Here is a 27,791-nt window from a genome sequence, read left to right as displayed (position 1 = left end):
TCCCTCACTGATGGCCTCTGCAGAGACAGTTGGTAGCAGGAGGGAGGGGGCTCTCAGCTGGAGCTGGACCCAGGCATGGTGGAGAGGGGCCTGGCTGCTGCTTCCTCCCTCACTGGTGGCCTCTGCAGTGACAGTTGGCAGCAGGAGGGAGGGGGCTCTCAGCTGTAGCTGGACCCAGGCACGGTGGAGAGGGGCCTGGCTGCTGCTTCCTCCCTCACTGGTGGCCTCTGCAGAGACAGTTGGTAGCAGGAGGGAGGGGGCTCTCAGCTGGAGCTGGACCCAGGCACGGTGGAGAGGGGCCTGGCTGCTGCTTCCTCCCTCACTGGTGGCCTCTGCAGTGACAGTTGGCAGCAGGAGGGAGGGGGCTCTCAGCTGGAGCTGGACCCAGGCACGGTGGAGAAGTGCCTGGCTGCTGCTTCCTCCCTCACTGGTGGCCTCTGCAGAGACAGTTGGTAGCAGGAGGGAGGGGGCTCTCAGCTGGAGCTGGACCCAGGCACGGTGGAGAAGTGCCTGGCTGCTGCTTCCTCCCTCACTGGTGGCCTCTGCAGAGACAGTTGGTAGCAGGAGGGAGGAGGCTCTCAGCTGGAGCTGGACCCAGGCATGGTGGAGAAGTGCCTGGCTGCTGCTTCCTCCCTCACTGATGGCCTCTGCAGAGACAGTTGGTAGCAGGAGGGAGGGGGCTCTCAGCTGGAGCTGGACCCAGGCATGGTGGAGAAGTGCCTGGCTGCTGCTTCCTCCCTCACTGATGGCCTCTGCAGAGACAGTTGGTAGCAGGAGGGAGGGGGCTCTCAGCTGGAGCTGGACCCAGGCATGGTGGAGAGGTGCCTGGCTGCTGCTTCCTCCCTCTCTGGTGGCCTCTGCAGTTACAGTTGGTAGCAGGAGGGAGGGGGCTCTCAGCTGGAGCTGGACCCAGGCACGGTGGAGAAGTGCCTGGCTGCTGCTTCCTCCCTCACTGATGGCCTCTGCAGAGACAGTTGGTAGCAGGAGGGAGGGGGCTCTCAGCTGGAGCTGGACCCAGGCATGGTGGAGAGGGGCCTGGCTGCTGCTTCCTCCCTCACTGGTGGCCTCTGCAGATTTTCAGATGGAACTCCTCAAAGACTAGAGTTCTTAAGGTTTAGATTTTGCTCTTCCTTCCTCTCGACAAGCTCAAGGAGGTGCCTTTGGTATCAGCATGTCAACCACGGTGCAAACTGTTTTTGGGAGGACTGGCAGGTCCAGCCTCTTCCTAGCCCACAGATGCAGCCCCAGCCTGGGAAGGGCGCTCACCTGGCTAGAGGAACCTGAAGGGCCCACCCCATCCACCAAGCCTCCACCACCACCGCTGCTGCCGCCCGCTGCACCCTTTTATGAGCCAAACTTGACCCTGTGCCCTGAGCTTTCAACCTCAGAGTGGTGGACCCTGGGAGGGCAGAGGGAGACCCGGGCGGTCCCCGTCGCCACCCCGCCCAGCGGCCAAGAGGAGGTTTTGCCAAGTCTTTGAATTGTATCAGCCCATTGAGGTGCAAACTGAGGGGCTTTGGGGGCAGTTGCATGGGGGGCGGGGGGAGCAGCCCTTCGGGAGTCCCTCATTGCTGTGCTGCAAGTCTGGACTTCAGAAAGGGGTATGTTTCTTCCTGCATTCATCCCCTGCGCGCCCCAAAGCAATCTTACCGCATAGAAGAGGACAAGCAGCACGTGGGATGAGAGGAAGGGGGGACAGACAGACCCCCACCCCCACCAAGCAGGAAGGGCTATGATCTGGCCACAGGTGTTTCCAACGGAGCTGCTGCCCAACCAGACCCTCCGGGCCCAGGGAGGCCCAGGGAGAGACGGACGGAGGGACGGAGGGCTTCCAGGAAAGAGCGGTCCCTTTGTCTCCGTCACAGCCCCAAACTTCCGAACCCAGCAGAGTTTCAGAAACAACCCTTGGGAGCTGGGCGCCCCCTCGCCCTGCGCGTCTCTCCCCAGCCTCTTTACAAGGGGAGCCCCCGTGCCCTGCCCCGCTGGGGTGGAGCGAGGGGCCTCTGTGCATGCTCGGCGCACCCTCGCCTCCAAGTTTGCCACATTCGATCACAGCTGGCGCTGCGAAGCCCTCGGGAGCCAGTCCGGGCGCAGGCGCAAGCCCAGAGCCCGCCCGCCCGCCGCGTCCCCCCCCCCCCGCCCCGCATGACCCACCTCGGGGCTCCGCGCAGCCCCCGCGGGCGAGGAGGGCGGCCGCGGCCGCCAGGAGCAGCAGCGGCAGCAGGGCCATCCCGGGCTGCAGGAGGGGCGTCCTCAGGGCGCGCGCGGGGGGCGCACGGCCGGCGCCGGGGGGGCTGCTGTTTCCGCCGCCGCCCGCCGCGCGGCAGCCCGGCTCTGGGCAGCGGCGACGGCGGCCACCTGGTCCTCCATGCCGGCGGCTCGCGCCCGGCTCCGCCTCCGTGCCCACAGCCAGCCAGCCAGCCAGCCAGCCGCGCCGCTGCCCTCGCGGGAGGCTGCCTGGCCCGCCCAGGGAGGGACGGAGGGAGGCAGGCGGGCAGGCGGGCGGGCTGGCGGGCGGGGCCACCGGGACGAGCTGCTGCGCCCTCGGCCAGCCCAGCCCAGCCGGAGCGCCCCCTGCTGGAGAAGCCCGGCAGACGCTGCCTCGGCCGCCAGCGCGTGGCGGGCAAAGGCGGGCGGTCTAAAACCCGGAGCGGGAGGGGCTGGGATGGCCCCGTGGCCAAAAAGGCGGCGGCGAGAATAGTGGCGCGCGCTAGAGGCACCTGGGAACAATATCTCTGGACGGAAACCACGGCAATATTACCTTATTATCAACCCCATCATGCCCCAAACATATCCGGAACAGAACTGAACAGCCCAGACCCGCCTCTGCGGAAGGAGCCGAATCCACCAAACTCACCAGCCACACAGAACTGAACAGCAGGGATGCAATACGCCAGAAAACGTCCACAGAAACCATGTTCTTATACCCAACCGGGCAAAAGTCCGAATTCCAGAAAAACAGCCCGGAATGGCAACTTCCAAGTGAACCCAATTCACCAATGACAAATGACTGGATGAAGTTAATTTAGTAAAGCTACAGAATGGCCACAGAAGCTACATTTCAGTAGCAGTTGCGGGCCTGGTAGAGCAACTTCCAAGTGAGCCAAGCCAACCAGATGTAGGCCAACCCCACATGACCACATGGGAGGGGGGTGTTCCCACTGAAAGGAATTCAGAGTAACCAACGCTTGCTTCCGTAGCCCTCAGTCAGACTGGCAGTCTCAGGTCTCGCCGCCCTCAGCCTTCTTACCTGAGATCCGTTTAAATGAAAGGTTCTTCTGTATCAACTTCATGTGCTCTATTCAATAAGCAATACTCCTTCTCATAGGTTCCTGTCCTAAAGAATTAATAATCTTATTTTGACAGTAATCAATACCAACAACCAATTCACACAAAGCAAACTGGTGAAGCTAAAAGATAAGGAACTTAATTTTAAATTTAATTTGTTGAAATAGCATGTGTGGGCGGCAGTTTGCAGAATTGACTATTCCCTTGCATATCAGGGGTGGGGGCTGTGTGTGGAGGGAAACCAGCCTGTTATTCTCAATGGCCCCGCATGTCCAATCATTCGCTGCTGCTGTTCTGCTCATTTTGCTGCGCTGTTTCAGGGCTTTCTTTCTCATTGCTTAACTTGCCTGCGTTCCTCATTCATAGAAGCAGCAATGTGCTGTTTGGGGGCTTCACGTTGCTTCAGGGGGGAACTCACCATTCATAAAAGTGTGAGCAGAAGAAGGATGCTTCATTTTTGGTCAGGGACCAGAGGAGGTGAGGCAGCAGCCACCCTGCTGCAGCCATAGGGAAAACCATTGATTGGATGACTTCCCTAGAAACTTCTCTGTGCAGAGGAATCCAGGAAACTGGAAACTGAGTCTGATGCCTTAACTGCCCTGCCCCGTGGTCAGACATTGTGTGATGTCATGAATTACACTTGCTTAGAACTTACCCTCCATGTATCCACATTCCTCCTAGGTCTTTCAGGCCCAAATCCACACAAGGAGGATGGAGTGTCTGGGACCAGCAAAGGTGCCCCATGTTGTCCTGGTCTTGTATTGCCTTATGAAGCATCTGAGCCTACCTACATTGTTAGGATTCTAATCTGGATAGGTGGTGTAAGGAAGGGGTTATGTTTACAAAGAATTGCTGTTTTTAAGAATCTTTATTCATTGTCTATTGCTTGTTATAGAATTGCAGAAGTACCGCTTATCTCTCCACCGGGCCGTGGGCGTGAGGCCATCTCCTGGCTCCGTCAAGGCGAGAGAAGTGGCCTTGGGGCAATTTGCATCTGTGAAGGGAAAAAATGGCCCATCCGGAGGGAGGGGGGAGTAGAATAGTTGAGTGACCATAAAAAGTCTACCAAACGTGGGGCCTGGCACCTGAGCTGAAGGACACCTGGCTGGGGAAGTATATTCTGTAACAATGTATTAGTATTGCTGGTATTGGGGTTCAGGGTGTTATTTCTGTATCAATTTTAGTAGCTAATCTGATGTGATGCTTGCCTCTTACCCTTCCAATTTCAATAAAGGATTGGGCCTAACCCTTTCAATTTGAGAGCTGTGTGCTTTATTCCAAGATCTGTGCAAAATCCAGTGGGCAGCCGGTTTGGCTGAGTGTGGTTTCCTTTACAGGTGGCTCTGCTTTTCTCTAGAGCAACAATGAAAAAAAAATCCGTAGCTAGTAGCTACTAGATACATCTTTAACGTCTGTTTTGACCTTCACCCTTTAGAAGGGCATGCAGCCAAGTTTGTTGATGACACCAAACTATTTAGAGTGGTTAAAACAAAATGTGATTGTGAGAAGCTCCAAAGGGATCTCTCCAAGCTGGGAGAGAGGGCATCCAAACGGCAGATGCAGTTCAATGTAAGCAAGGGTAAAGTGATGCACGTTGGGGCAAATAAATAAATAAATCCCAACTTCAAGTATAAGCTGCACCCTAACCTGACACATCAAACTATTTCCCAAAAGATGCTGTATAAAGGGAGGAACCATTTCATTAAAGTTTATCTCCAGCAAAGTTTATGGAAAGAAAACAGAAATAGCTGTCGAACGACTGGTCATTCATCAAACTCCTGTAAATGAACCATTTCTTATAGTTTCTCCTTCAAAGTCAGCAATGCCCATCCTCAAATACTGCCAAGTTCCAGATAAACCTTCTTGGGCTTTTTCTGAGTATAAGCCATAGAACCTCAACCCCCGCCATTTCTGGTTGTAATGGCAGAATTGAATTGGTCTGGCTCATTGTTAATACGGGGCCACAATTGCAATCATTAATAAAGAAAGCCTAACCCACAAATGACCCAGCCTGGAGCCATGATGGCAGAGGGTGGTGGAACCTATGGTTGGGCAGCTGCAGCTGAGGTGGCCTCCTCCCGTGACAGACTGGGATGGAGGAGGGGCGGGGGGAGTGCTGGGAAAGAGCAATGGAGGAAAAGTCCACTGGGAGTGCTGGGACCTCAGGGAGAAAAGGACGCAATTCAAGAAGGACGCAGACAAGCTGGAGCGTGTTCAGAAGAGGGCAACCAGGATGATCAGAGGTCTAGAAACAAAGCCCTATGAAGAGAGACTGAAAGAACTGGGCATGTTTAGCCCGGAGAAGAGAAGATGGAGGGGAGACATGATAGCACTCTTCAAATACTTCAAAGGTTGTCACACAGAGGAGGGCCAGGATCTCTTCTCGATCCTCCCAGAGTGCAGGAGACGGAATAACAGGCTCAAGTTAAAGGAAGCCAGATTCCAGCTGGACATCAGGAAAAACTTCCTGACTGTTAGAGCAGTGCGACGGTGGAATCAGTTACCTAGGGAGGTTGTGGGCTCTCCCACACTAGAGTCATTCAAGAGGCAGCTGGACAACCATCTGTCAGGGATGCTTTAGGGTGGATTCCTGCATTGAGCAGGGGGTTGGACTCGATGGCCTTGTAGGCCCCTTCCAGCTCTGCTATTCTATGATTCTATGATAAGAGGAGACAGCATGTAGGCAAGACATCCGAAAGAAGAGTTGGGGCTGGCTGCCATGTGGCTGCCATTGGTTTGTGTGCTTGTGTTCTATCCAGCCTTTCATGTGTACATTTACGCAAGACACCTTCATGGGCTACCTATGGATCTCCCCTTGGTTCTGACCTGGGACGGCTGTTCTGACGTTCTTAGAGGGTTTCCCTTGCTCGGGAACCGGGGTTAACCCCCATCTCGGTACGAGGCTGCCATCTGGTGGAGAAGGGAGGGGCTGCACCCTCTGCTCCTACTAACGCGAATAGAAAGAGGGAAATAGGCGCACCAAGGTGGGCTGGACGAGTTGCTGCCGCAGGTGCCTTCCCGGGCGGTTTGTCTCCACCTGGCGGTCGCATGGCTCTCGGCGCGCTGCTGCCCGGGACTGGGAGGAAGCCAAGGACGCGGGCGGACGGCCGGCCAGCCAGCCAGCCAGCCAGCCAGCCAGCCGCGCCGTTCCCTGCTGGTCTCGGCGTCCCTGGGGTAGGATGCGCCTCGCCCCGCCCCGCCCCGCCCCGCCGGCCGCATCCTCCGAGGCAGCACCATGGACAGCTCCGTGCGGTACCTGTTCGTGCTCGCCGACCCTGGGCGCCAGCGGGCGGCGCTACTCGAGGGGATCAGCCGAGCCGGGGCTCCGGGGCGGCGCGTCTGAGGCGCGGGGCTGAGCTGGGCCAGATGCCTCTTCGCCGCTTTCCTCCCGGGCAGTCGAGGCGGCCCTTCCGCGCCTCCCCGAGTTCCATCTGCCTGCGTTCACTTTCGCGCGCCAGGAAACGATAGACCCCCCCCCCCCACACACACACACACCAGGGGGGGATCTACACTACTGCTTTAAAGCGCTTTATAACAGTTTTGACAACTGTTGGGGCCCAGGACACATAGACAGGTTTCAAAACGTTTTCAAAGCGCTTTAAAAGCAGAAGTGTAGATAAACCCCCAGTACTTGCACCCCGCCTCTGCCCCCCCGGCGGGCGGGAGGACACCTCTTGGGTCGCCTTGAATGCCCGCGCAGGAGCTGCCCAACACTTCGAAGGGGGGCGGGCAGCGTTTCAGCACCTGCACAGGACAACACCGGTGCGCCTGGGGCAGCATCCACGGCTGCTGCCCACGTGTCCATGGCAGGGCAGTGGGTCCTGTGGACGGCTCGAGTCCATCTGCCCCCTCGGGGATGCCAGGCCCACGTGGATGCTCCTGGGTGCAGCGCTCGAAAGGCCCTTCGCCCTCGCTGCCCAGGGAATTGCCCTCCGTTGCGTAGCCCCCGGGCAAGGCCTGTTGCCTTGCTTGCTATGCTGGGCCACCTGGTGCCCACTGCCATCTTCTCAGGGGTCAGCAGCACCTGACGCTCGCTCCCCTCCCCCCACCCTTCCCAGCAACAGCCGAGTTCATCAACTGCCAGTGTCCAGCTGGCTGGAGGGGGCCAGGCAAGCGCAGCATCCCCAGGAGAGGAGGACTTCAGAGAGGGCCGGCCATCACATTCCGGGGCTTCCTGATGGGGATGGGCCTTCTCTCCCGTCTCAACTATAGACTTTAACTTTGCATTCAATCCTTGTATTAGTTGATGAACTATATTTTAAAAGGGTCCCATATGCAGGAGCAGAGCTGAACAAGTGATTGGCTTTGCAATCTTCACTGTGCTGTATCAATTCTGATGTCAACTATAGATATTTTTGCAGAGATTATATGCATATCTAGTTTTTCCAGCTGAGGAAAACATTCAAAACTGGCTCAGGATGCAGTGAAGATGACACCCCCCCCCCCAAATGAACATTCATCCCCCGTGCTTCTCAGGTTGCCTTCCTACCTGGGAGTAGGTCCCATTGAACACAGTGGAAATTATTCCCAGGCTAGGCATAGGACTGTGCCGTGAAAAGGTTACTGTAACTCTGTTGAGGGGTGAGGGCTGCCTTCTGAAGACAGTTCAGGAACTGCAGTTAGTGCAGAATGTGGCTGCTGGACTCCTGAGACTGGCAGGTACAAACGTATTACATCCGTGCTACATCGGTAGACTTGGTTCCTTCCCAGTTGGTTTGCAGGCTGTTCTTGACCTTGAAAGCCCTTAGGATGCAATCCTATGCATGTTTAGACCGAAAAAGGTTGTACAGTTTAAGCACGGGGGTGGGGCGTTCTCTGGGTGCTCCCGTCATCTGAAGCGAAGTGGGGAGGAGAGGGCTCCCCCCCCCCTCTTCCCCCATGCCCTCTCCAGAGAGGTCCACTTGGCCTCCACCTTGTGGTCTTTTTATTTACTGAGGCTTTTATTCTTGGAATTTTAATTGGTTCATTATTGCTGCATTTTTGTATTTTAGCTTTCTTTCTTCTTTCCTTTTACTGTTTTATTATTTTATTGTATTACATATTTTTATTTCACATTTAAACTACTCTGATAATGTGATTGAATGGTAGTATATGAACGAATGAATGGGCCTGATGGCGGTGCGTATATAGAGAACGTTGTCACTCCTCCGTTAGGAGGTTGCTTCGCTCTGTATTCTGCCCTGATTCATGCCAAATTGACCCGTTGTGCTGTTGAACCCAAGGAAGAGGGACTTACTTTTAAGTGAACCAACTGGAGAGATGTTTCCTTTCAAGAGTTGTTCCTAAGTATTTACTTGGGTTTTCTGCTCTCTTTACTTTACAAAATGGGTATACCGCTCCATGTCTGAAAGAGATTCCAGAGCAGTAAACATCAGTAAACTAGTAAAAGACAGCATTTTGGGGTATCCCAGTTTTCACTTTTGTTTTTCCGCATATATCTAGGGTGACCCTATGAAAAGGAGGACAGGGCTCCTGTATCTTTAACAGTTGCATAGAAAAGGGAATTTCAGCAGGTGTCATTTGTATATAAGGAGAACCTGGTGAAATTCCCTGTTTATCACAACAGTTAAAATGCAGGAACTATACTAGAATGACCAGATTTAAAAGAGGGCAGGGCACCTGCAGCTTTAACTGTTGTGATGAAGAGGGAATTTCACCAGGTTCTCCATATATACAAATGACACCTGTTGAAATTCTCTTTTCAATACAACTGTTAAAAATACAGGAGCCCTGTCCTCCTTTTCATAGGGTCACCCTACATATATCAGCTAGGCCAGTTTCCAGACCCACACCCCGCTGTATACCGGATAGGCCAGTCCCCGCGTTTCGTTCTCTGACTGCGTGGCCCCCTCTCCCTGCCACATCCACGGCCCCCACGGCAGGGCCCCGGCCAGCCCGCGCCCGAAGGCTGCCTTCCGCCCCTGGGGTAGGGACGTGGAGGCCTTGGCGGCGGCGGCGCCTCCTCCTAAGGGGAAGGCCCGCAGGAGGGAGGGCTGCCAGGGCTGGCTCAGGCGGGGGCCCCGCGGACTCTGCCCGGGGCTCGCCCAGGAGGGACGTCCCCGCGGGGCTCGTCCTGCCCCGGGGCGCCCGGAGGCCTGGCGCTGGGGACGAGCGGAGCCGCGCGGCTCTGGAGCCCAGGGCCGCGGGTCCGAGGCCCACGCCGGGCGCGCGGCAGGGCGCCTTCCACGGGCTGGCGCGAAGGGCGGCGGGAGCACCCCGGGAGCGCCCAGGACTACAAGGCCCGGCATGCCCCGCGGAGGGAAGGGCGCGGCGGGGGGCCTCGGCGCCTGCGCCGCGCGGCCTCCCGGTGCCATAATGCGGCGACGCAGCTGAGCGGCCCCCGCGGGGAGGGGGAGGCAGAGTCGCTTATAAATGGCGCCCAAGCAAGACCCCAAGCCCAAATTCCAAGAGGGTGAGCAGGAGGGCCGCGCGGGCGAGAGCGGGAGGGCGCCTCCAGGGGCGGGGGCCCCTCCGGCCGTCGGCACATGCCCAGGAGCCCGTTTCCCCTCAGGGAGACGCGCCCTGCCCCGTCCTCAGGAAGGCGGCGGCGGCGGCGGCGGAGGGGGAGCGGAGGGGCGCCGGGCCTCCTCGCCTCGGGCGCGCGAGTGGCGGAGCCGGGGGTAGGCAGGCAGGCGGGCGGGCGGGCAGGGGCGGCCCTCGCCGGCCCCCTGGCTGCCCCGGCCTCTCCTGACGCCCCCGCCCGATGCCCTCGGGCTGAGGGCTGCCGTCTCCCGGGGCCGCCCGGTCCCGCCGCTTGGCACGTGCCGTAGCCCGGGCCGGGCCTGTGGGGCGGCGGGAGAGGAAGTCGCGCCTGGCGGGGCGGCTGCGGCCGGCCAGGGGCCCCAGCAGGGCCTGAAGGCCGCGGCCCCTCCCTGGGCCCCGGCAGCCAGCGCCTTGCCCGCGGCCCGCACCCCCGCCCGCCCGCCGGCCGCAGCCTCTCTGCGCGCGGCCGGATCGGGCCCGTGGCTGCGCGCGCGAAGGAGCCTGACGCCGCCGAGGAGCGATGCCCGAGCTCGCGAAGGCTGGCGACTGGGGCGCTCCGGCCTCGGAAGGCGGGCATGCCCGGGCCCTCGCGGGCCTGTGCTCCCGAGGAGAAGTGGACGGGGCTTCACCAGCACAGATGACAGCCTCGCCATGCCGCTGTAACACAACAACAACAACAGCAACAGCATCGCAAAACAGGCCGCACCGCGCTCTCTCGCTGCCCTTCCGCCCACCAGGCTCCTTGCACAGTCACCAGCGGTTGTTGGACATGGGTGTGATTTGGGGCAGAGGATGAGAAGCCAGGCGCTGGGTTCGGTTTGAGCAAACAGTGGTTCCAGAGTGTATAATGTGGCCAACTTCTTCCTAAGAGTTTGAATAAACAGATAAATTTACAGGTCCTTACCTCTTCCTTTAAGTTTTATAAAAAGATACAGTGTATGTGTGTGTATACGCGCGTATAGGCATGCTTTTTCTACTAAATGGACATTTTCTCACAGGTGAACGGGTGCTGTGTTTCCATGGACCTCTTCTTTATGAAGCAAAGGTATGTTGGCTGTAGTTTGCTTTGGCAGACGACATTAACCCACCAATGGCAGTGCTGGATTAAGGGGGGGTGGGGGGAACCCGTGCGATGCTAAAACCTGTTCTGGGGCTCCAACTCATGTGTCTGATTCACATACCATGCTTTCCTCTGCCAGCATTCTCGCACAGAAGCAAGCCTGTGCAAACACAGCAGCCACAAGCACCCATGTTCCCTTTCTCTGGTCTGCCCCATCCTGCCTTCCTTTTGGAGTCTTCTGCAATATTGATGGTCTTGTATTCCTCACGATAGCGAGGCAGCCAGTGTTGGAAGTAATTGGGGACGTGGTGCCCTTTGGGCAGTCGCCAAGTTCCCATTGCAAGGGATGCCAGAGGAGCAGGATGGGAAACTCCCAGAGTGCAAGGGACCTTATTTGGCTGCGGCAACGCCCTGTAGGCTGCCTAACTATTAATCCAGTCCAAAGTGGCATTAGATGGCTTGTATACTTGGGTGGTTACTGAATGAATCTCCTTCTTTATTCTAGTGTGTAAAGGTTGCCATAAAGGACAAACAAGTGAAATACTTCATACATTACAGTGGTTGGAATAAAAAGTGAGTATTTTTATTTCCCACCTCCCTCTAAAGGGTTTAAACAAGTCCTTCACATCTCTGGAGATATAATCTAATATACAAGATTAAGTACAAAACTGGTGGTATACAGTGTGTGCAGCATGCATGACTTGCAACATGCAACCATATTTGCATGCCTTTTTGGCACTTCCAGTAAAAAGGATCCCGTAATTGCATTCAGTTACATGCACACAATCACAGAGGCATTAGACTAATTACTACCGCTATGACAGCTTTCAAGAAAACAGACAGCGGACACTGAAAATATCCTTCGTTGGCTGTCAGGATTATGACGGCATGGATCACCTGCCCCAGCTACTGCTGATCCTGAATGTAGCCTCCTCCAGTGTTCTTTTCATGCTCGCTTCTATCCTTTTTGGCAATTTTGCTGTCACCTGTCAAGCCAAAATTCTGACAGGCTCTTAAGGTGAAAAAATTGAGGTCTTAGGCCTCAGCTAGACTTACTGGGTCTAGCTCGACGGAGGGGTGAGGACTCGCGATATTTTTATCGCAAGCTCTCCCCCTCTGTTTAACACACGGCATGAGATGACCTCGGAGGGAGAGGACGCCACACCCGCCATTTTGGTTTTTTAAAACAAACAGAAGATGCACATGAGCGCTCAAAGGTAGGTTTTTAACCGCTCCCCCCATCCCACCCCCTATGGATCCCAGCTCCTTATGAGTAACTGCAAGGAGTCAGGACAAACCGTGATGCCCGCACACACGTTCCGCAGTCTCAGGATCAGTCCGAGACCGCAGAAAACGTGGGCTCAAAGGGTAGGGTGAGATCTCAGGGACGGGAAGGGATCATCCCTCCCTGCTGCTGGGATCCCCTGTGTGTCATGTGGACACACAGGGAGGATCCTGGGGATCACCCTGGGATATCGCCCGTCTAGCTATGGCCTTAGATGGAAGGAAGATGAGAGCTCTGTTCTTCCAGCTACTGGGTGTCCGCTGTGTCTTCTGTTTTTCTGGATAATCTGCTGTCACTTTTTCCAGGCCGTGAAAATCTTTGCGGTCTTTATTTGGCTGGGAGATGGGGTGGCATTGCAGAATTCTTTCCCTATACCCATTTTGGGGATCCTGGGAGGTGGAGGTTAAATCCCCATTTGGGATGTTAGTTTTTGTGACATGCAGGACTGTAAGTCACAAAAGCAAAGACCACTGGCTTTTTATGAAGCCACTGACTTAACAAAGAGGCCATGCCCAGTTATGTAGGCTTTGAAAGCTGTTCTCCTTTCTTCCAGCTGGGATGAATGGGTTCCAGAAAGCAGGGTCCTCAAATACGTCGACACCAATCTGCAGAAACAGAAAGAACTTCAAAAGGCCAATCAGTAAGTATTCTGATTGTGGAGTGATTAATGAAGAGACTAGAAGTTCGGCTGCTGGTGGTGTAAATGTTGCATGCAGCATTTTGGGGTGTCTCTGTATTCCAGTGAAGGAGGATGAGAATACAGGCAGGAGGCTGGTAGAGCTATAAAGTTATGGCAGGACTTCCTGTCTGGTGTCAGGGACCACGGAGGCTTGAAGGAAATGTTTGTTTTTAGGCAAGGGCAGTGCCTCTCTTTTCTTTCCGCCTCCCTGCCCCATTTTCACAGGTTGAGCCTTGTTTCTTCAAAAACATCTTTTGAGCCTTGTTTCCTCAAAAACGACACCTTGTGAACCGCCCAGAGAGCTCCGGCTATTGGGCGGTATAGAAATGTAATAAATAAAAATAAAATAAATAAATTAAACGCCCCCCCCCTTTTGCAGGATTTATTTATTAAACTTGGCTGTCTCTCAGATAATGGAACTCAAGGTGAATAAGAATAAAATACAGATTCAAAACAAGGTTAATTAAAGCATAACATAAAACATAACATAAAAAAATCATTAGTAAAACAAAAAGGACAGCACAGAGCCTAAGAGAACCACCTTCAGCAACAGACCACTTTACGTGGCAAAGGCCTGCCTGAATAAAAACATTTGCCTGCTTGGCGAAGGACAGTAGAAGGGGAGCCGACCTAGCCTCCCTTGGCAGGGAGTTCCAGAGGCTGGGAGCAGCCACCAAGAAGGCCTTCTTTCATGCTTCTACCAGATGTGCTGCCAGAAAAAAGGGCCTCTCCTCTCCCCCCCCCCCCCAAGATATTAAACCCATGAAGGCTCTTCTGGAAGAATGCAGTCTTGTAATTAGTGTGATCCCAGGTTGCTTAGGGCTTTATCAGTCATAACCAGAACTTTGAATTGTGTCCAGAAATGGAGCGGAGCGCTCCTTGTAACTGGGCCCGGTCCAGACTATGGCTGCAGCATTTTGGACCAACTGTTTCTAAGCACATTTCAAAGGCAGCCCCATGTACAGCACATTAAAATAGTACAAACGGGATGTAACTAAGCCATTTGTTACTGTGAACAGATCAGATCCCCTCCAGAAATGGCCACAGTTGGTGCACTGGCCTCAGGTATGCTAACACACTCCTGGCCCCTCCTGAACCCTGGGCATCCAGATTCAGGGCTGAATCCTCTTGGAACCCAGTCTGAGAACCTGAGCGGAGTTCCATCCAGCGCAGGTTGAGTCCGTATTCCCTGATCTGCCTGTCAATTGACCAGGAACACTTCTGTCCTGTCCGGATTAAGCTTTAATTTGTTTGTCCTCATCCAGTCCACTACCAGCCTCAGACAATGATTTCGAACTAGGACAGTTTCAAGGAAAGGAGAAGAGAGACTTGGGTGTCATGGGCGTAGCGGTGATGGATTCCTCTTGGTGAGGGCCTGGGCCATGTAACGTTTGGGGGCGGGATAGGGAGGTGTCTTCCTTGATTGACACAGCGCTCTTCCAGTGCAGAGCTTTACTTCTCCCTAGGAGCAAATGGTAACTATCCCCTTATATGGCAGAAAGTAAGTAAGGGGATAATGCTTCCCATTCTATCCCTGGTGATTGTAGCCATTCAAAGCCAAGCTGAGGTCTACCTGTACATCCCATCCAGGATTCTTTTTTGGGTCATGCTAGAATTTGACTGGATGTTGGGAACTGGGTTCTAAATAAACTGTTTTGAAGGATGTGCTTGTTCCTTCCTGTCCCTGCTTTCCTTGGGCATGTCTACACCAGGGGGTGGAGGGGGAAGACCTTGCAATATGATGATCGCAAGATCCTCCCCCTCAGTCTACACGTGATGTGTGATGTCTCGGGAGGACGTTACAGCCGCCATTTTGTTTTTGTTTTTAAAAAATTCAAGACGAGCGCAGGAGCATTCCTTCGAAAAGGTAATTTAAAAAACACACCTTGCGCCCCCCCCCCCCCCCCGATGGGCACAGAGCTCTGTGCCCCATGCCTGGTTCCCGGCTCCTCACATTTACTCATGAGTTGCTGGGAACAAACCATGCCCACACATCCCACGTTCTCGGGACAATCCCGAGACCGCAGGAAAAGCGGGGATTAAAGCCGTCCCAGCTATCCTGGGGAAAGGGAGGGATCCTGGCCCCAGGGATCCCCTGTGCGTCATGTGGATGCACAGGGATAATCGCCAGGTCTGGCCATGGCCCTTGCTTTTTTTCAGTATGGACTCCTTTCTGCCTTGCCAGAACCTTCTTCCAGTGTTTTTGCAAACTGCCCATGCCTTGGTTTTCTGTTGATGGGGAAAACTTGAACTGAAAAAAAGTTTTCTCGGTATTATTTTATTTATGTATTTACCAGTATTTATAAACCGTGTTGATTTATACACTGCTTAGAAACGTATACAAATGCTTTGGCTAAAGCTTGAGAGCCGTTTGGAGCTCCAGTATATTTATCTAAATATTGAAATCCTGTGAAATACCCTCTGTGTATTTTCAGTACAGTGTATTGGGATGTCTGCGACAATATTATGACTCCTATTTCATATTCCATGTGGGTGAAAATAAGCACATAGAAATAATAAAACTAAAACTTTTGTAGTGTGGAGTTAGTGAGGGCAAGAGGAAAAATCAAGATGGCACATTCTCTGTTCGATCCTTACTGGTATTTGCAGTATTACTTGAGGGTTTTAATTTTTTGTGAACCACCTGTAGAGCTTCGGCTATTGGGCAGTATAGGAATGCAATAAATACTAAATACTAAATTTAACTGTTTGCATTAGCAATGAAGAGCAGCAAAGTTCTTTAGTGGTGCCTTCTGTTCATCCACAGAGAATCTTGGCTTACCCGTCTTTAATACTAGAAACTGAAGCTGTGCTATACTGTAGCCTTGCCTCAGCCTCTTTGGGGCTGGGTAGAAGAGGCTAGCAGATCCCAGGAGAGCAAGGGAGGGAGGTGAAGAAGGTGGCCTGCCGCATGTCTGTCTAGCCTCAACTCTCCTGTGGAAAGGCGTTGAGGAGACTGTGAGGCAGTGAAGGCTACCTCGGAGCCTACTCCATTGCATTAATCAGAAAGAGCTCTAGAGAACTTGGAAGCTGTGGCATTTTGGTTAGTCCTGATGAAGGTGGATTTTAGAAAGTGGGTGTGTAGATTTGTATTCCACAAGGCAGGCTATAAATAATAAACGTTTAGCTCTAATGGGTCCTCTAAATGAAGTAGGGCAACCATAGTTTTAGGAGTGCCGTTTGTTAGAGTATCTTCACTGCTTCCCAGGGTTCCTGGGTGTAGTGGTGAAGGATTATAGGAGTGTAGATATTAGAACCTTTTTGCTGACTTTCTTTTTAAAGGGAACAGTATGCAGAAGGAAAGATGAGAGGCGCTGCTCCAGGCAAGAAGACGTCCGGTCTCCAGCAGAAAAATGTTGAAGTGTGAGAAACCTTTTTTTTTTAAAAAGGCTTTCCTCCAAAACCTTTGCCCTTGAAGATCCTAGCATGCATATCTCCAAAGTTTAAAATGGCGCTGATTATGCACATGAAATGTTGCTCTGGAAAGCATACTTCCCCTCTGTCTCTTCTGAAAGCCTTGCCATTTAAAGAACGATAAACAGAATGCTGACGGGCACATTAAAAACACAAGTCTAAATAAATAAAAACAAAGTCTGTTCACTATTGCAGTTCTGTAGAGATAAGTTTGTGGAGGTCTGAATAATGACACATAGGCCTTAAGTAGAAAGTTTTCACATCAACACCACAAACCATATTAATCTTATCACGAAGCTTAGATTATTGGGCTGAAATACAAATTGGAAGGTTGGCTGCTTTGATTCCCTTCCATTTCCATGGGATTTGAGCTATGCAGGGCTGCCGTCATTGTGATCTCTTCTGTAGTTGCAAGTGGCCTTACAGATTCTGTTCTCCAAGTTAGCCAAGGACAGAGAGACAGATTCTGGACTCTTTTTCAAACTAGATGTACTGGATTGACTTAGTTTTAGACAGAGCTCCAGTTGAAATGCAGCTTTTTAAGAGGTGGGATTTTAGGGTCAAAATCCCCTATTAGACAGCAGTTACTTCTAGAAAACTGAAGGTTTTGGAGCTCAACGCTCCTTCCTTACTGCAGAGCATTGTTAAATGAGCAGGTGGCAAGTTGTGCAGCTCTTGTTTACTTTAAAGGAAACGAGCTGTCTGTTGGAATAGCTTCCTCTTGGGGGCTGCTGCTCTGACTGGCTTCTGATAAAAGAACACCATTGATCTGTTTTGGCTTGGAATCAACTTGGGGTTGCTTCCATGGTGAATGGATAGAATACACTAATTCAGAGTCCAGATCTGTCCTCTGGGCCTCTTCTTTGACCAAAATAACATTAAAGCATGGGTGTGAAGAGATACCAGTCCAGAGAGGATACCCACCTTCCAGGGATTTGTTGAATGGGACTATAACTTCCTCTAAGCTTGTGTCCGTTTTTCAAGCTGAATTGCGTTTTCTTAAAGGTTCCTTGTTTTGGTCTGACACTCTCCTTAACTCAACCCCATTGTGCCTAGATTTTTCAGACGAGATGGAGCGCATACAGTTTGCAGTTTGGAGACCCCTACAATATCGACGCGGTGAGTTAAGGATGGATTGTCACACCAGGATCTTCATCCTGACATCCAGATTTCCTTGCTTGTGCAAATTTTCCATAGTCTCTTTAAGTTTCTTTCTCTCTACAATATGATGTATTTCTAAAGGGTTAATGGCAAATCACCCCTGAAGTTAGCTGGTAGAATAAGCACACCTCTGTGATGCTTAACATATCAGACTGCCTCTAAAGTATTCTTCATGATGATAAGTTTTTTATTCCAGGTAATTCAAGGATTGCCCCTCTCTAAACTGTCATGCTTCCTCCAGTAGCTCTTGATCTGTGAACGGGAATATGGATTATCAAGTTGCCTTGCAGCAGGCTGGGAAATGGGGTTTGGTGTGAGGTGGGGTGTGGGGGATATAACATTTTGAAGTCGTGGGAAGTAGCAAGCCATTTCTTCAGCAGGCATACATTGGCAAGTTCAGCCCCTGATCTTCAAGGCCACGTAGAAGAAAGCTCGGACAAATTCTGATTAAATGTTGTGGCTTGCCCAACATGTATCCAAGAATGCTTCAAGTTCTTCTCACCTTGGCTGGAATTGTGTCTCATCCCTTTTTGACAACCGGCAGGCTGGCCTGCCATGCTTCCATTATTGGGGAAAGAGGCTGCTTCTGCGTACGGTTTATGAGGTTGCTGGTAACTTCCATATCTGCTGTGTTTCTGCAGCTGCAGGTGTGGCAGTTAATGGGGAAAGAGTACAACCTCTGCAGAGAATTAAAGACATTTAGATCTTATTTTCTTCCAGCAAATGCAGAGTTCAGCTTCTTCAGTATTACTTGTGTATCAAGCTTTATCCCACTTGAATGACATTCCCTTAAATATTGGGCCTGAGCTGCTTAGAAACTGGTGAGGTCTTGCACTTTGCGCTGCAGTGGCTTAGTCACATGCCTACAGATCAAGTGTTTGTGCCTGGAAGACATGGAAAACAGGAATTTACAAGTACAAGTGCAGAAACTGCCTTGCATCGGCAATAATATGTATCTTTTCCCTTGGCAGGAAGACCAAAAAGAACAAACAGAAAAGTAAGAACTTCTCTTTTTGTCTGTGTCTCTCATGTGTTTTAGGTTTTGAACGTTTTAACCAACATTCCATGGTTAGGAAGAAGCATTTGGGAAAAGATACATGTGGTTTACCAAGTTTCCCAGTATAGCAGCTCCCAAATTAAAGCAATTAGAATTTAGGTTCAAATGGAGTGTTTAGACTAACTGCATTGGGAATATCCCTGAATATGCTAGGCACTTGTGAAGAAGAATAGTGGATTACAACGTTGTGGTCTAAGTTTCTTAACTTTCATAACACTTTTCACAAGTGATTTGATGCAGTTAAATGCCTTGACCTAAAATGGGTGGGCAGCATGTGTCCTTCCAGATGTTTTGGCCTACGACTCCCATGGTCTCTCACTCTTGGCTATGCTGGCTAAGGGTGATGGGAGATGTAGGCCAAAACATCTGGAGCAACACAAGTTGCCCACCCCAATCTCAAACAAAAGCATTTTAAACAGAACCTGGAGATTTTCACATCCAGCAATTATTGGATCTTTAGAACGTCCTGTGGAAATCCGAGTGAGGATTGATCTCGTTGGCTTGGTAAAAGCGGAGTGAGCGGAGCGTATTAAATATGTACTACAAGTATAGATAAAATGTACAATAGTATTAGTGAACTATTCAACGTGTCCTTCTCTGTGGCAAGAACTTCTTGTACCATATTGAGAAACTCATTCCTATCAATTTTCTGCCTTTGCTGCCTGCTACTAGTATATAGAAGGCAGTCAGCAAATCATTCAGTAGCTGGTTGCAATTAATAATGATTCTGAAGCCAATTTTTATGTGCTGCTTTGTTTTTTGGATGAGTAATTCATTTGAAGCTCTTCATATTACATAAGCTCTTAACAATTAAGTATCGGGAGACTGCTGTAATCCATAGTGCGTTAAGCAAGAGGGGCGCTGCTCCCTCCTCCTCCTCCTCTGCACACCCTGCTGGAGCTTGGAAGAATCTGATAATGGTATCTCTTAATATCTCTTTCAGTGATTAAAACTACTCTAATGAGATGACAGACCTAGAAGTCTTAGCTGAGATTTAATCAGTTAACAGATTAAATCTGCATAGGTAGACTACTAAATGTGGTTTGCCCTAGCTAAAACAATAGTTTTAAAGAAAAAGCTATACTTAAATGTGTTAGCACAAGTGTAATCTTAACAGAGGTGTTGCTCTATATGTGGGTGTATGTGGCAGTGAGGAGGTGGTTGGGGGATGTCTCTCTTGACAGTTCTTGGAAATACTTACATTGAAAGAATTAACCGTTTTTTTTTTTTTAAAGAATGTGTTGCCCAGTTAATTGGGTGCAACTTTTAGCTGACCAAAGAGTGTTAAATCCAATTAATGGATCCAAACATTGCTCACATACATACCCAAAAATAAAGGGGGTTGTATGATGGCAGGGCAGTGTGTGTGGTTCTGACTTTTGGCTATGCCCCATAGACCTCTTAAGTAAGAGTGAGTGTTGTGTTGTGTTGTGTGACAGGGAAGTGCCATCTATGTAGAATGCTCAACTAAAAACTACAGCAGTGATTTCTCTTGCATGTACATTTAGCTCCTGGAATTGGAGAAGGCAGCAGCACCAATGAAAACCCTCAGCCTCCCAGGAAGAAAAGGGCTCGAGTAGACCCTACTGTTGAAAGTGTAAGTATTTGGGCTCTCAAAAACTCTAGATGTAGTTTACCTTGTTAGATTGCTATTGGTACACAGTTATTATATGCAAAAACAGGATTCCCAGTGTCCTTCTGAGATCCTTAAGAACATCAGAAGAGCCCAGATGCTGGATCAGACCAAGAGTCCATCTGGTCCAGCACTCTGTTCTCATGGTGGCCAACCAGCTCTTGACCAGGAACCCACAAACAGGACATGGGTGCAACAGCACGCCTCTGTGGTGTTACCCCACAATTGAGTATATTGGATATGTCTGAATTAGTATGTCTGGTAAGCATGGAATGTTAGAACTGAGTGGGTGTGGTTTATGATGTAATAGTTGGGGGGAAGGAGTATATAAGGAGATTCTTGGGAGTTTGGGAAGTAGTTGAGTTGGGAGTTGAGTTGAGTTTGGTGTGCGTGTGAGGAGAGAGAGTTGTTTATGTGTAGAGTAAGAAGAGTTTGGATTCTAGGGACTTAGGATTGGTGTGGAGTGAGGTGGTTGGTGTGTGGAGAGTTTTGATTAAGCAGGATTGAAAGTATTATATTTTGATATAAAGCTTTCGAATAACAATAAACCTATTATTATTTTGTTAGCTACCAAATACCACATGTTAGCTTGGCATTATTTACTTGCCTTTCAGTTATTAAACACCCACACCAGATGATACCCACAGTATATTCAGAGAGATCCTATATTAAACCTGTTTCCCTCATAGCTAGGGGAAAGGTTTTATTTAACCCTCCCTCAGGTTTTCAAATGGTGGTGCTTGGCCTGAGAAGAGTTTATGCGACAGGTCGAGTGTAAAAGGTTTGTGACGTTGCACCCTCCCACCCATGTTCCCCAGCAAGTGGTGTATATAGGCTTACTGCCTCCTCCTTGGATCTTCCCAACAGGTGTACCTTAGAATTTTGTGCAGAACCTGTTTTCTGCTTCATGTGTGCCTTATTTTTGAGCTCTCTACACAAGAGTGCACTCTGTTCAACTCCAGTATCCTAATATAGGACTTGCATTTTTTTTATTCTTCAGGAAGAAACATTTATGAACAGGGTTGAAGTAAAGGTAAAAATACCAGAAGAGCTGAAACCCTGGCTTGTGGATGACTGGGACTTGATCACCCGGCAAAAGCAGGTAACTTTGAAATTGTGCTACTAATTCATCTGTATTATTTTGTAATGTTTGAAATATTTGTACTTCTGTATCTATATATTTTATTTTTGCTAGTACAATAAGTTTTGAGCCTTAGTCTTATTAAGGGAGCAATCCTAGGGCCCTGAGACAGTGTTTGGGGAGCCATATCTCAGATTTTTGGATCCGAGTTCAGGGACATCCCTCTGACCTCGGAGCCAGGAATCTGAGCTCCCTCCCCCTCGCAACTGGCACAAAGAGAAACTAGTCGGCTGCCTCTCCGAGATTGCGGAAGCAACATTGAAGAGGAGGCAAAGGGAGCGGCCGGGGAGGTGACTGGAGAGGCTGGCTTACACTGTATCCTGGGGCCTCTCCAGCCCCCTTCCCTCCCCCTCCATGACACCTCAGCTAGAGCTGGAGGTGAAGATCACCTCTGCAGTGCTTCCCTCGGTGTACTAGATACTCGCAGGCTTATGAGTATCCAAGGCAGATCCCATAGGATTGAGCCATAACTGATCAGACAATCTGGAGCGTGTTCAGAGGAAGATAATGAGGATGATCAGGGGTTTGGAAACAAAGCCCTATGAAGGGAGACTGAAAGAACTGGGCAAGTTTAGTCTGGAGAAGAGAAGATTGAGGGGAGACATGATAGCACTCTTCAAATACTTAAAAGGTTGTCACACAGAGGAGGGCCAGGATCTCTTCTCGATCCTCCCAGAGTGCAAGACACGGAATAACGGGCTCAAGTTACAGGAAGCCAGCGGATCCATCCTTTCTAACCCTCTGCCCCTAGTGGTTCATACAGCGCAGAGCTTCTAAATGTGGTCATGGTGATTTCCCTTGTAGCCTGGTAATTCCAGTCTTCCTGTTGTGTGGTATCAAAGGCAAGAGGGTCCCAATACAAAAGAGGAGATCCCATCCGCCTTGGCTGCTGGAGCTGCATTTTTCCCAGCCTCTGTGTTGGCGCTGATGTTTCTGGCTTTCTTTGTAGCTTTTCTATCTTCCTGCCAAGAAGAATGTTGACTCCATTTTGGAGGACTACGCAAGCTACAAGAAATCACGAGGAAACACTGATAACAAGTGAGGAGGAGGAGGAGGAATTCAGACGTTTGGGCCATGAAGAGTGGGTTGCTTGTCTTCTGCCAGTGGGAACAAACTGAATGCAAGTTTCAGTGATTTGAGATGATGGGACTGGGGCTTATTTATGCAAGGCGTGTATATGCTGCTTTTCCAACAGATATTCAGGGCAGCTGAAAACATATATAATCTTCACTTCCTCCTGATACGCCTGTAGATAAACCTCATCAGACTCTGTATGAGCGTTTTGCCATTCTCCAACCCTCTTCAGTCTCCTCCCACTTGATGCTGGGTAAACCATGCATGAAAACAGGGAACAGAGTGCCAGTCAGTTCACTCAGCAGCTAATGACCAACTCCATTTATCTGTGAGGGTTCTACAGAGGCAACACCATAATCTCATGGAGCGTTCTGGAATCCAGTTGGATTTGTGAGTTGCCAGGGCTGTTGTAACAGTCCGCTTCCCTCTTGACGTGGGCTGGCTTGTACTCCTGTAGAATCCTAAGGCCAGACCCAGACACGAAGTGCTAGACACAGTCTGCTGGGTAAGTGTGCCAGAACAAATCTTCACAAAGGCTGCAGTGATATTGTTTCCACACGAAGGATGCTGCTGAGCACAATATCCAGTGGGAACAAATTGAGCCATAACTGATCAGACAATCTGGAGCGTGTTCAGAGGAAGATAATGAGGATGATCAGGGGTTTGGAAACAAAGCCCTATGAAGGGAGACTGAAAGAACTGGGCAAGTTTAGTCTGGAGAAGAGAAGATTGAGGGGAGACATGATAGCACTCTTCAAATACTTCAAAGGTGGTCACCCAGAGGAGGGCCAGGATCTCTTCTCGATCCTCCCAGAGTGCAAGACACGGAATAACGGGCTCAAGTTACAGGAAGCCAGATTCCAGCTGGACATCAGGAAAAACTTCCTGACTGTTAGAGCAGTGCGACGGTGGAATCAGTTACCTAGGGAGGTTGTGGGCTCTCCCACACTAGAGGCCTTCAAGAGGCAGCTGGACAGCCATCTCTCAGGGATGCTTTAAGGTGGATTCCTGCATTGAGCAGGGAGTTGGACTCAATGGCCTAGGCATCTTCCAACTCTACTAGGATTCTGTGGTCCACCATATTTGTCTAGCCAGGTCTCTATATTAGCCATTCAATCAGCTTTTTCCTCCCTAATTAAAGCGTGGAGGAGTTTTGCTGTTTTTGTACTACTTACCAACTGGAGTATTTAAGAGTAGTGAAGTTGGAGAAAAGTCAGGGGAAGCCATATGACGTATCTTTTCTGCACACTCCAAACTGATGGAATCCCTAGAGATGTGATCTACCTCTGTCTTTCCTAGACACTTCCACTACCCATAAAAATCAATTAACCTACTAGCCAAAAACAAAATGGCCAACTTCCATGCCCTGCTAGAAGGCCAATAGATGCCCTTTGGTAGCTTGCAGCGGTGCTGCGACAGCCAGGTAAAGCGGAGGCCCTCTCTGGAAGCGCCCACTGGCAATGGCCAGCCTGGGAGCAGAGCAGAGACACTGTGTGCACAGCCAGCATGAGGTCAGTGGGAGGTGTACGTCTGTGTCTGTGTAATTTCCAGAGGCTGGGGAGGCGGGCTGGGCTGGGCTCCCTCCCTTTTCCAGTGCAGCACTTCAGCTGCTTTTTACAATGTTCCTTCCTCTTTGTTCTGCTCTGAACCAGGGAATATGCTGTTAACGAAGTTGTGGCAGGCATCAAAGAGTACTTCAATGTAATGCTGGGCACTCAGCTGCTGTATAAATTCGAGAGGCCGCAGTACGCAGAAATCCTAGCGGATCATCCTGATGCGCCAATGTCTCAGGTGTACGGCGCTCCCCACCTCCTACGGTTATTCGGTATGGACGTAGCAGGGGGGCAAAAGGCGACACAACGCTTTTCACAAAGAGCGCCTTCCTTTGCCAACACACCCATTTGAGTTTGGGAATGCCGGTGTGCACCAGTGGGGCCTCTCCTCCCCCCAGCCCTAAATTTAGTTGCCAGGCTTGGGGGGAGGGGGGTTGCAGCTGGGGAGGGGAGGGCTAATCCCACACACTGACCCACCCCCACCCCCAATTGCCTCCCCACGCAGCAGCTTAAGCTTAGTGGGGCAAAGGCCCCTTTGGTGACCAGGGGAACACTTTCCAAAGCCTCCTTGTTGGGTGAGAGGGAGGGAGGGGGGATGAGTAGGAGATTGCAGCTGGGGAGGGAAACAGGAGAGAATGGAAATGTGAGAATGAGTGTGGGGTGGATGGGGTGTGTGTGTGTATGTGTGTGACAGAGGGATATTAGTGTGGGTAATAAAGGAAAGCATGGATAATGGATGGAGTTAGGTGTAGGGTGCCCGCCACCCCCCACTGGCATGCGGCCCTTTGGCAGGGGTGGGTGGGGGAGGCTCCCCTTCTCCAACTCAACGAGGTCCCCAACCTAATGACTCAGTGGGGCGAAGCAGGGCCTGCTCTCTCAGAGATCAAGAGCACCTGCCACCCGCCCTTCTGTTCCCCTGAGCTCTACATGGGCCTCCTTGGAAACGCCTGCTTCTTGGCTCGAACCCAGGAGAGCCCGTCAGCCTCCCTTTCTGAAGCAACAGCACTGCGGGGGATCAGCAGCGTCTGTCTTTAGGTTAAGGATGTTGAGCCTCCTCCAGGGGATGAGGCCGGGGAGGGGCATCTGGGGGACCCACGGGGTTCAGATCATGACCAACATCCTAGGATGCCTTTAAAACTTAACTGGAAATCATGGAATGCTTTCCTTAATGTCTTCTCTCTCTCTTTTTTTTTTTTAAAAAAAATACTGTTCAAACAGTCCGGATTGGAGCAATGCTTGCTTACACGCCTCTTGATGAGAAGAGTTTGGCCTTGCTGTTGAACTACTTGCACGACTTCCTAAAGTATGTATAGCAGATCATCTTTGACTTCTGCCAAGTTGAGAGGTGTGTTATATAGATGGGAGAATGTGTGTGCTGTGTGCTTTGCGCAGAGTCCTTGCGTGAGGGCTGGCAGAGCAGCCCACCCCCCACCCCAGGCTCTGGCCTGATGCTAGGCTCTCTCGGCACGGTGTGCACGCGAACCGAGGCACGGCACGTGCTGGCAATGGGCGGCCTGGACTTGCGAGAGGTGGGGATTGGACTAGGAGGCCTCATCAGTGGCCTTTTAGTCCCACAGATTTTCTAGTGGTGGCCTTCCTAGTGGAGATCAATTCCTTCCCTGGGGTTCCGTTGCTGAAGGCCAGGCTACCCAAATATCATAATTCTTGTCACTTCAGATGGGGGAGGAGAAAATGTTTGAATACTCCTGTAAGGGGAGGGAAGAAATCTTGCATATAGAAAGCTTAGCATGCTGAGAAGAAGGCTACGTTAGCACCTTTCTTTCTTGACATGCTGACTTTCTATGTGAACAGGCCTGAAGTGGGACCCTAGCAGAGACAGAGGTGCGGCTGCTGCCTGCCTGCACACCTGAGCAGACGAACTGCCCTTCCCCACCCCCACCTCTTTGAGCATCTCAGCAATGCCTTGGCTTTCTGTCCCAGTTTTTCAGAGCGGTGGGGGAGGTGGGGTTATGGGGCTGAAAGGCAGCATGCAATCCTGAGAGCTGGCTGGGTGCCTGTTTCCAACTCCTTTGGGAAGCTGAGCTGACAGCAAGACCGTATTGTGTGAGTCTGTACTGTATGAGTATCAGGGTAGTCTGGGTGACTGTCCTCGGAGATTGGACACTAAGCCTGCCTCTGGGACCAGGCAGCATTCACCTCTCTGACTTTCCTTTCTTCGCAGGTATCTAGCAAAGAACTCTTCTGCGTTGTTCAGTGCAAGCGATTATGAGGTTGCACCTCCAGAATATCACCGGAAAGCTGTGTAAGCTTCTCGCTAACAGTGGGGTGTGTGGGGTGGTATGTGAGTGTGTACATTACTGGAAGGCAGCCTTGGGTCTCTGCAGCTGTCCCGCCCAGTTCCACGTTTGTCCACGATCCTTTTCTCGCACATGTTCCTCTCTGCACAGCTGACGTGAGTGTTGAGTGAATAGTGTTTGTGTCTTCAGATGGAACTGACACCACCCAAGTCCCAAGGGTTTTTCTTCAGTTCTGAAACAGATCTCTCAAAGAGGAGAGTCTTCTGAAGTGCTTCGTTGAATCCATTGGTGTTGGAATGTTGCTGGAAATGTAACCGACACTTCATAGCCTGAGCTCCTGCATGCTTCTAGGTCCGTTTCTCTTGAATCCAAGTGATACCTGGCTGAAGGGGGCCGGGTCAAGTGTCGTCATGCCTCTCCTCCAAAACAAACTCTTGCTGCCAACAGAGGGAGGGAGGACCAAACACAGATGTTCACTTGCAACTTTGGGTTGGTGGGGGAGCGTCCATATGATTTCTTGGTGTTGGGAGGGTAAAGTGTGTCCGTGTGTCTCAGTCCGTGTTCTTTGCCTGCATAGTTGAAGAATTGTGGAGTTGTTCTGTTGGTTTGATGGCACCTTCTAACATAGGACAAATTGACCATTGTTTCTCACAGGTTTTCTGAAACTTCGTTCTTTGGAGGGGATGTTTACAGGTCCCCAAATAAACTTTTCTATTTCAGCTGTTAAGGTCTGCGTCTGTGTTGCTGCCTGAAAAATAGTCTTCATCTTAAAATGTAAAAAGGTGGTGGTGATGGCGATTATCTCTGCCATGCATATAATGCACGAGAGTTGCATACAAACGGAAAAGAGGATGCTGACATGGGGAGGGAGCTGGGTGATGAGTGGGAGGAATGGGCTGGTTCGCATGTCACAACAACCCATCATTTAAACAGAGCAGACGGGATGCCTGCTGGGCAGCTGCCACTTATGCTATGGTTTGTTGTTGGGTTAATAGCTGGATTGTTTAGCCCCTAAACAAGCCAGCAACCTGGGTTCACACACCATGCTAAGCAACCTATGAAGAAGCCAATCATGGGTTGCTGAGTAAAAGTAGAACAAAAATAACACTACTCGTTAGTATACGTCACATCTTGAAATAGCTGCAGCTTGCCGCCTGGATCTGTCTGAAAGTTGTTGCTGTTTCTCAGATGCCAGACCCCCAGGTTCACTCTGCAATAGACCAAATGGAATTGGAGCTTGGAAAGAAAGTTCAGGGTTGCGGGAGGATTTAGTGCTGGTATAAAATCCTTTTCCTCGGGTGGGCCTGTCCAGCCTTCTGAGGATTCAGAGCCAGTTGCAATGTCTCAATAAAAGAAAATTCAGCCAGGCATGGTTTTGCTCAAGGCTACCAGTGATGTGCTTCGTTGAATGTATTTATTTACATTATCTACCACCCAATAACATAACCAAGCTTGTATGGAACATTTACAGTAAAAAAATTGAAACCATAAAAAATGTACAAAACAAATATAAAGTGTGGAATGGCTTGGTGGAAGACACTCGTCAACTTGACAGTCTCTTAGCTTTCAAGAAAGCTATCAAGACTCATCTCTTCCAGCAGGCTTATCCAGTGGAATTTTAGGATGTTTTAACAATGTATATTACGTTCTTAATTCAGTTTTATGTAATTTATATTTACTGTTATTCCCCGCCTCAATCAAAATG

At 50.7% G+C, this 27,791-nt stretch overlaps 2 protein-coding genes across 5 annotated transcripts in view; one reads left to right on the top strand and one right to left on the bottom strand.

The window, feature by feature from the left end:
• Window positions 1–2,230, bottom strand: part of ADAMTS7 (ADAM metallopeptidase with thrombospondin type 1 motif 7) — a 57,399-nt gene extending 55,169 nt beyond the window's left edge. Inside the window, exon 1 of the mRNA XM_063142763.1 lies at window positions 2,155–2,230. Within this exon, the coding sequence (XP_062998833.1) occupies window positions 2,155–2,230 (76 nt within the window). The remainder of the gene's footprint in view (window positions 1–2,154) is intronic.
• Window positions 2,231–9,594: 7,364 nt separating this feature from the next.
• MORF4L1 (mortality factor 4 like 1) lies at window positions 9,595–26,813 on the top strand. Of its 4 annotated transcripts, XM_063142492.1 has the most exons (14): window positions 9,595–9,700; window positions 10,770–10,816; window positions 11,337–11,404; window positions 12,670–12,756; window positions 16,078–16,158; window positions 17,266–17,328; window positions 18,342–18,367; window positions 19,936–20,024; window positions 21,061–21,162; window positions 22,151–22,239; window positions 23,928–24,100; window positions 25,047–25,131; window positions 26,011–26,091; window positions 26,276–26,813. In XM_063142492.1, the coding sequence occupies exons 1-14, from the start codon at window positions 9,661–9,663 to the stop codon at window positions 26,283–26,285; spliced, it is 1,041 nt and encodes a 346-aa protein (XP_062998562.1). In that variant the 5' UTR covers window positions 9,595–9,660; the 3' UTR covers window positions 26,286–26,813. The 4 variants fall into 4 exon arrangements, with proteins under 4 accessions (XP_062998562.1, XP_062998563.1, XP_062998564.1 ...); XM_063142493.1 differs by having other exon boundaries at window positions 26,011–26,813; XM_063142494.1 differs by lacking the exon at window positions 26,276–26,813 and having other exon boundaries at window positions 25,047–25,173; window positions 26,011–26,087.
• The last annotated feature ends 978 nt before the right edge of the window (window positions 26,814–27,791 follow it).

The sequence above is a fragment of the Elgaria multicarinata genome, chromosome 16 (genome assembly GCF_023053635.1).
Source record: "Elgaria multicarinata webbii isolate HBS135686 ecotype San Diego chromosome 16, rElgMul1.1.pri, whole genome shotgun sequence".
In the NCBI taxonomy this organism is placed as follows: Eukaryota; Metazoa; Chordata; class Lepidosauria; order Squamata; family Anguidae; genus Elgaria; species Elgaria multicarinata.
This window is presented reverse-complemented; position numbering and strand designations above follow the sequence as displayed.

What these genes read in the sequence shown, in the direction of transcription:
- MORF4L1 (XM_063142492.1), top strand. Translation starts at nt 9,661, where the DNA reads ATGGCGCCCAAGCAAGACCCCAAGCCCAAATTCCAAGAGG. An exon ending in CAAAAAGAACAAACAGAAAA is followed by an intron (nt 18,368 to 19,935) that starts GTAAGAACTTCT and finishes ATGTACATTTAG; the next exon opens with CTCCTGGAATTGGAGAAGGC. An exon ending in TAGACCCTACTGTTGAAAGT is followed by an intron (nt 20,025 to 21,060) that starts GTAAGTATTTGG and finishes TTTATTCTTCAG; the next exon opens with GAAGAAACATTTATGAACAG.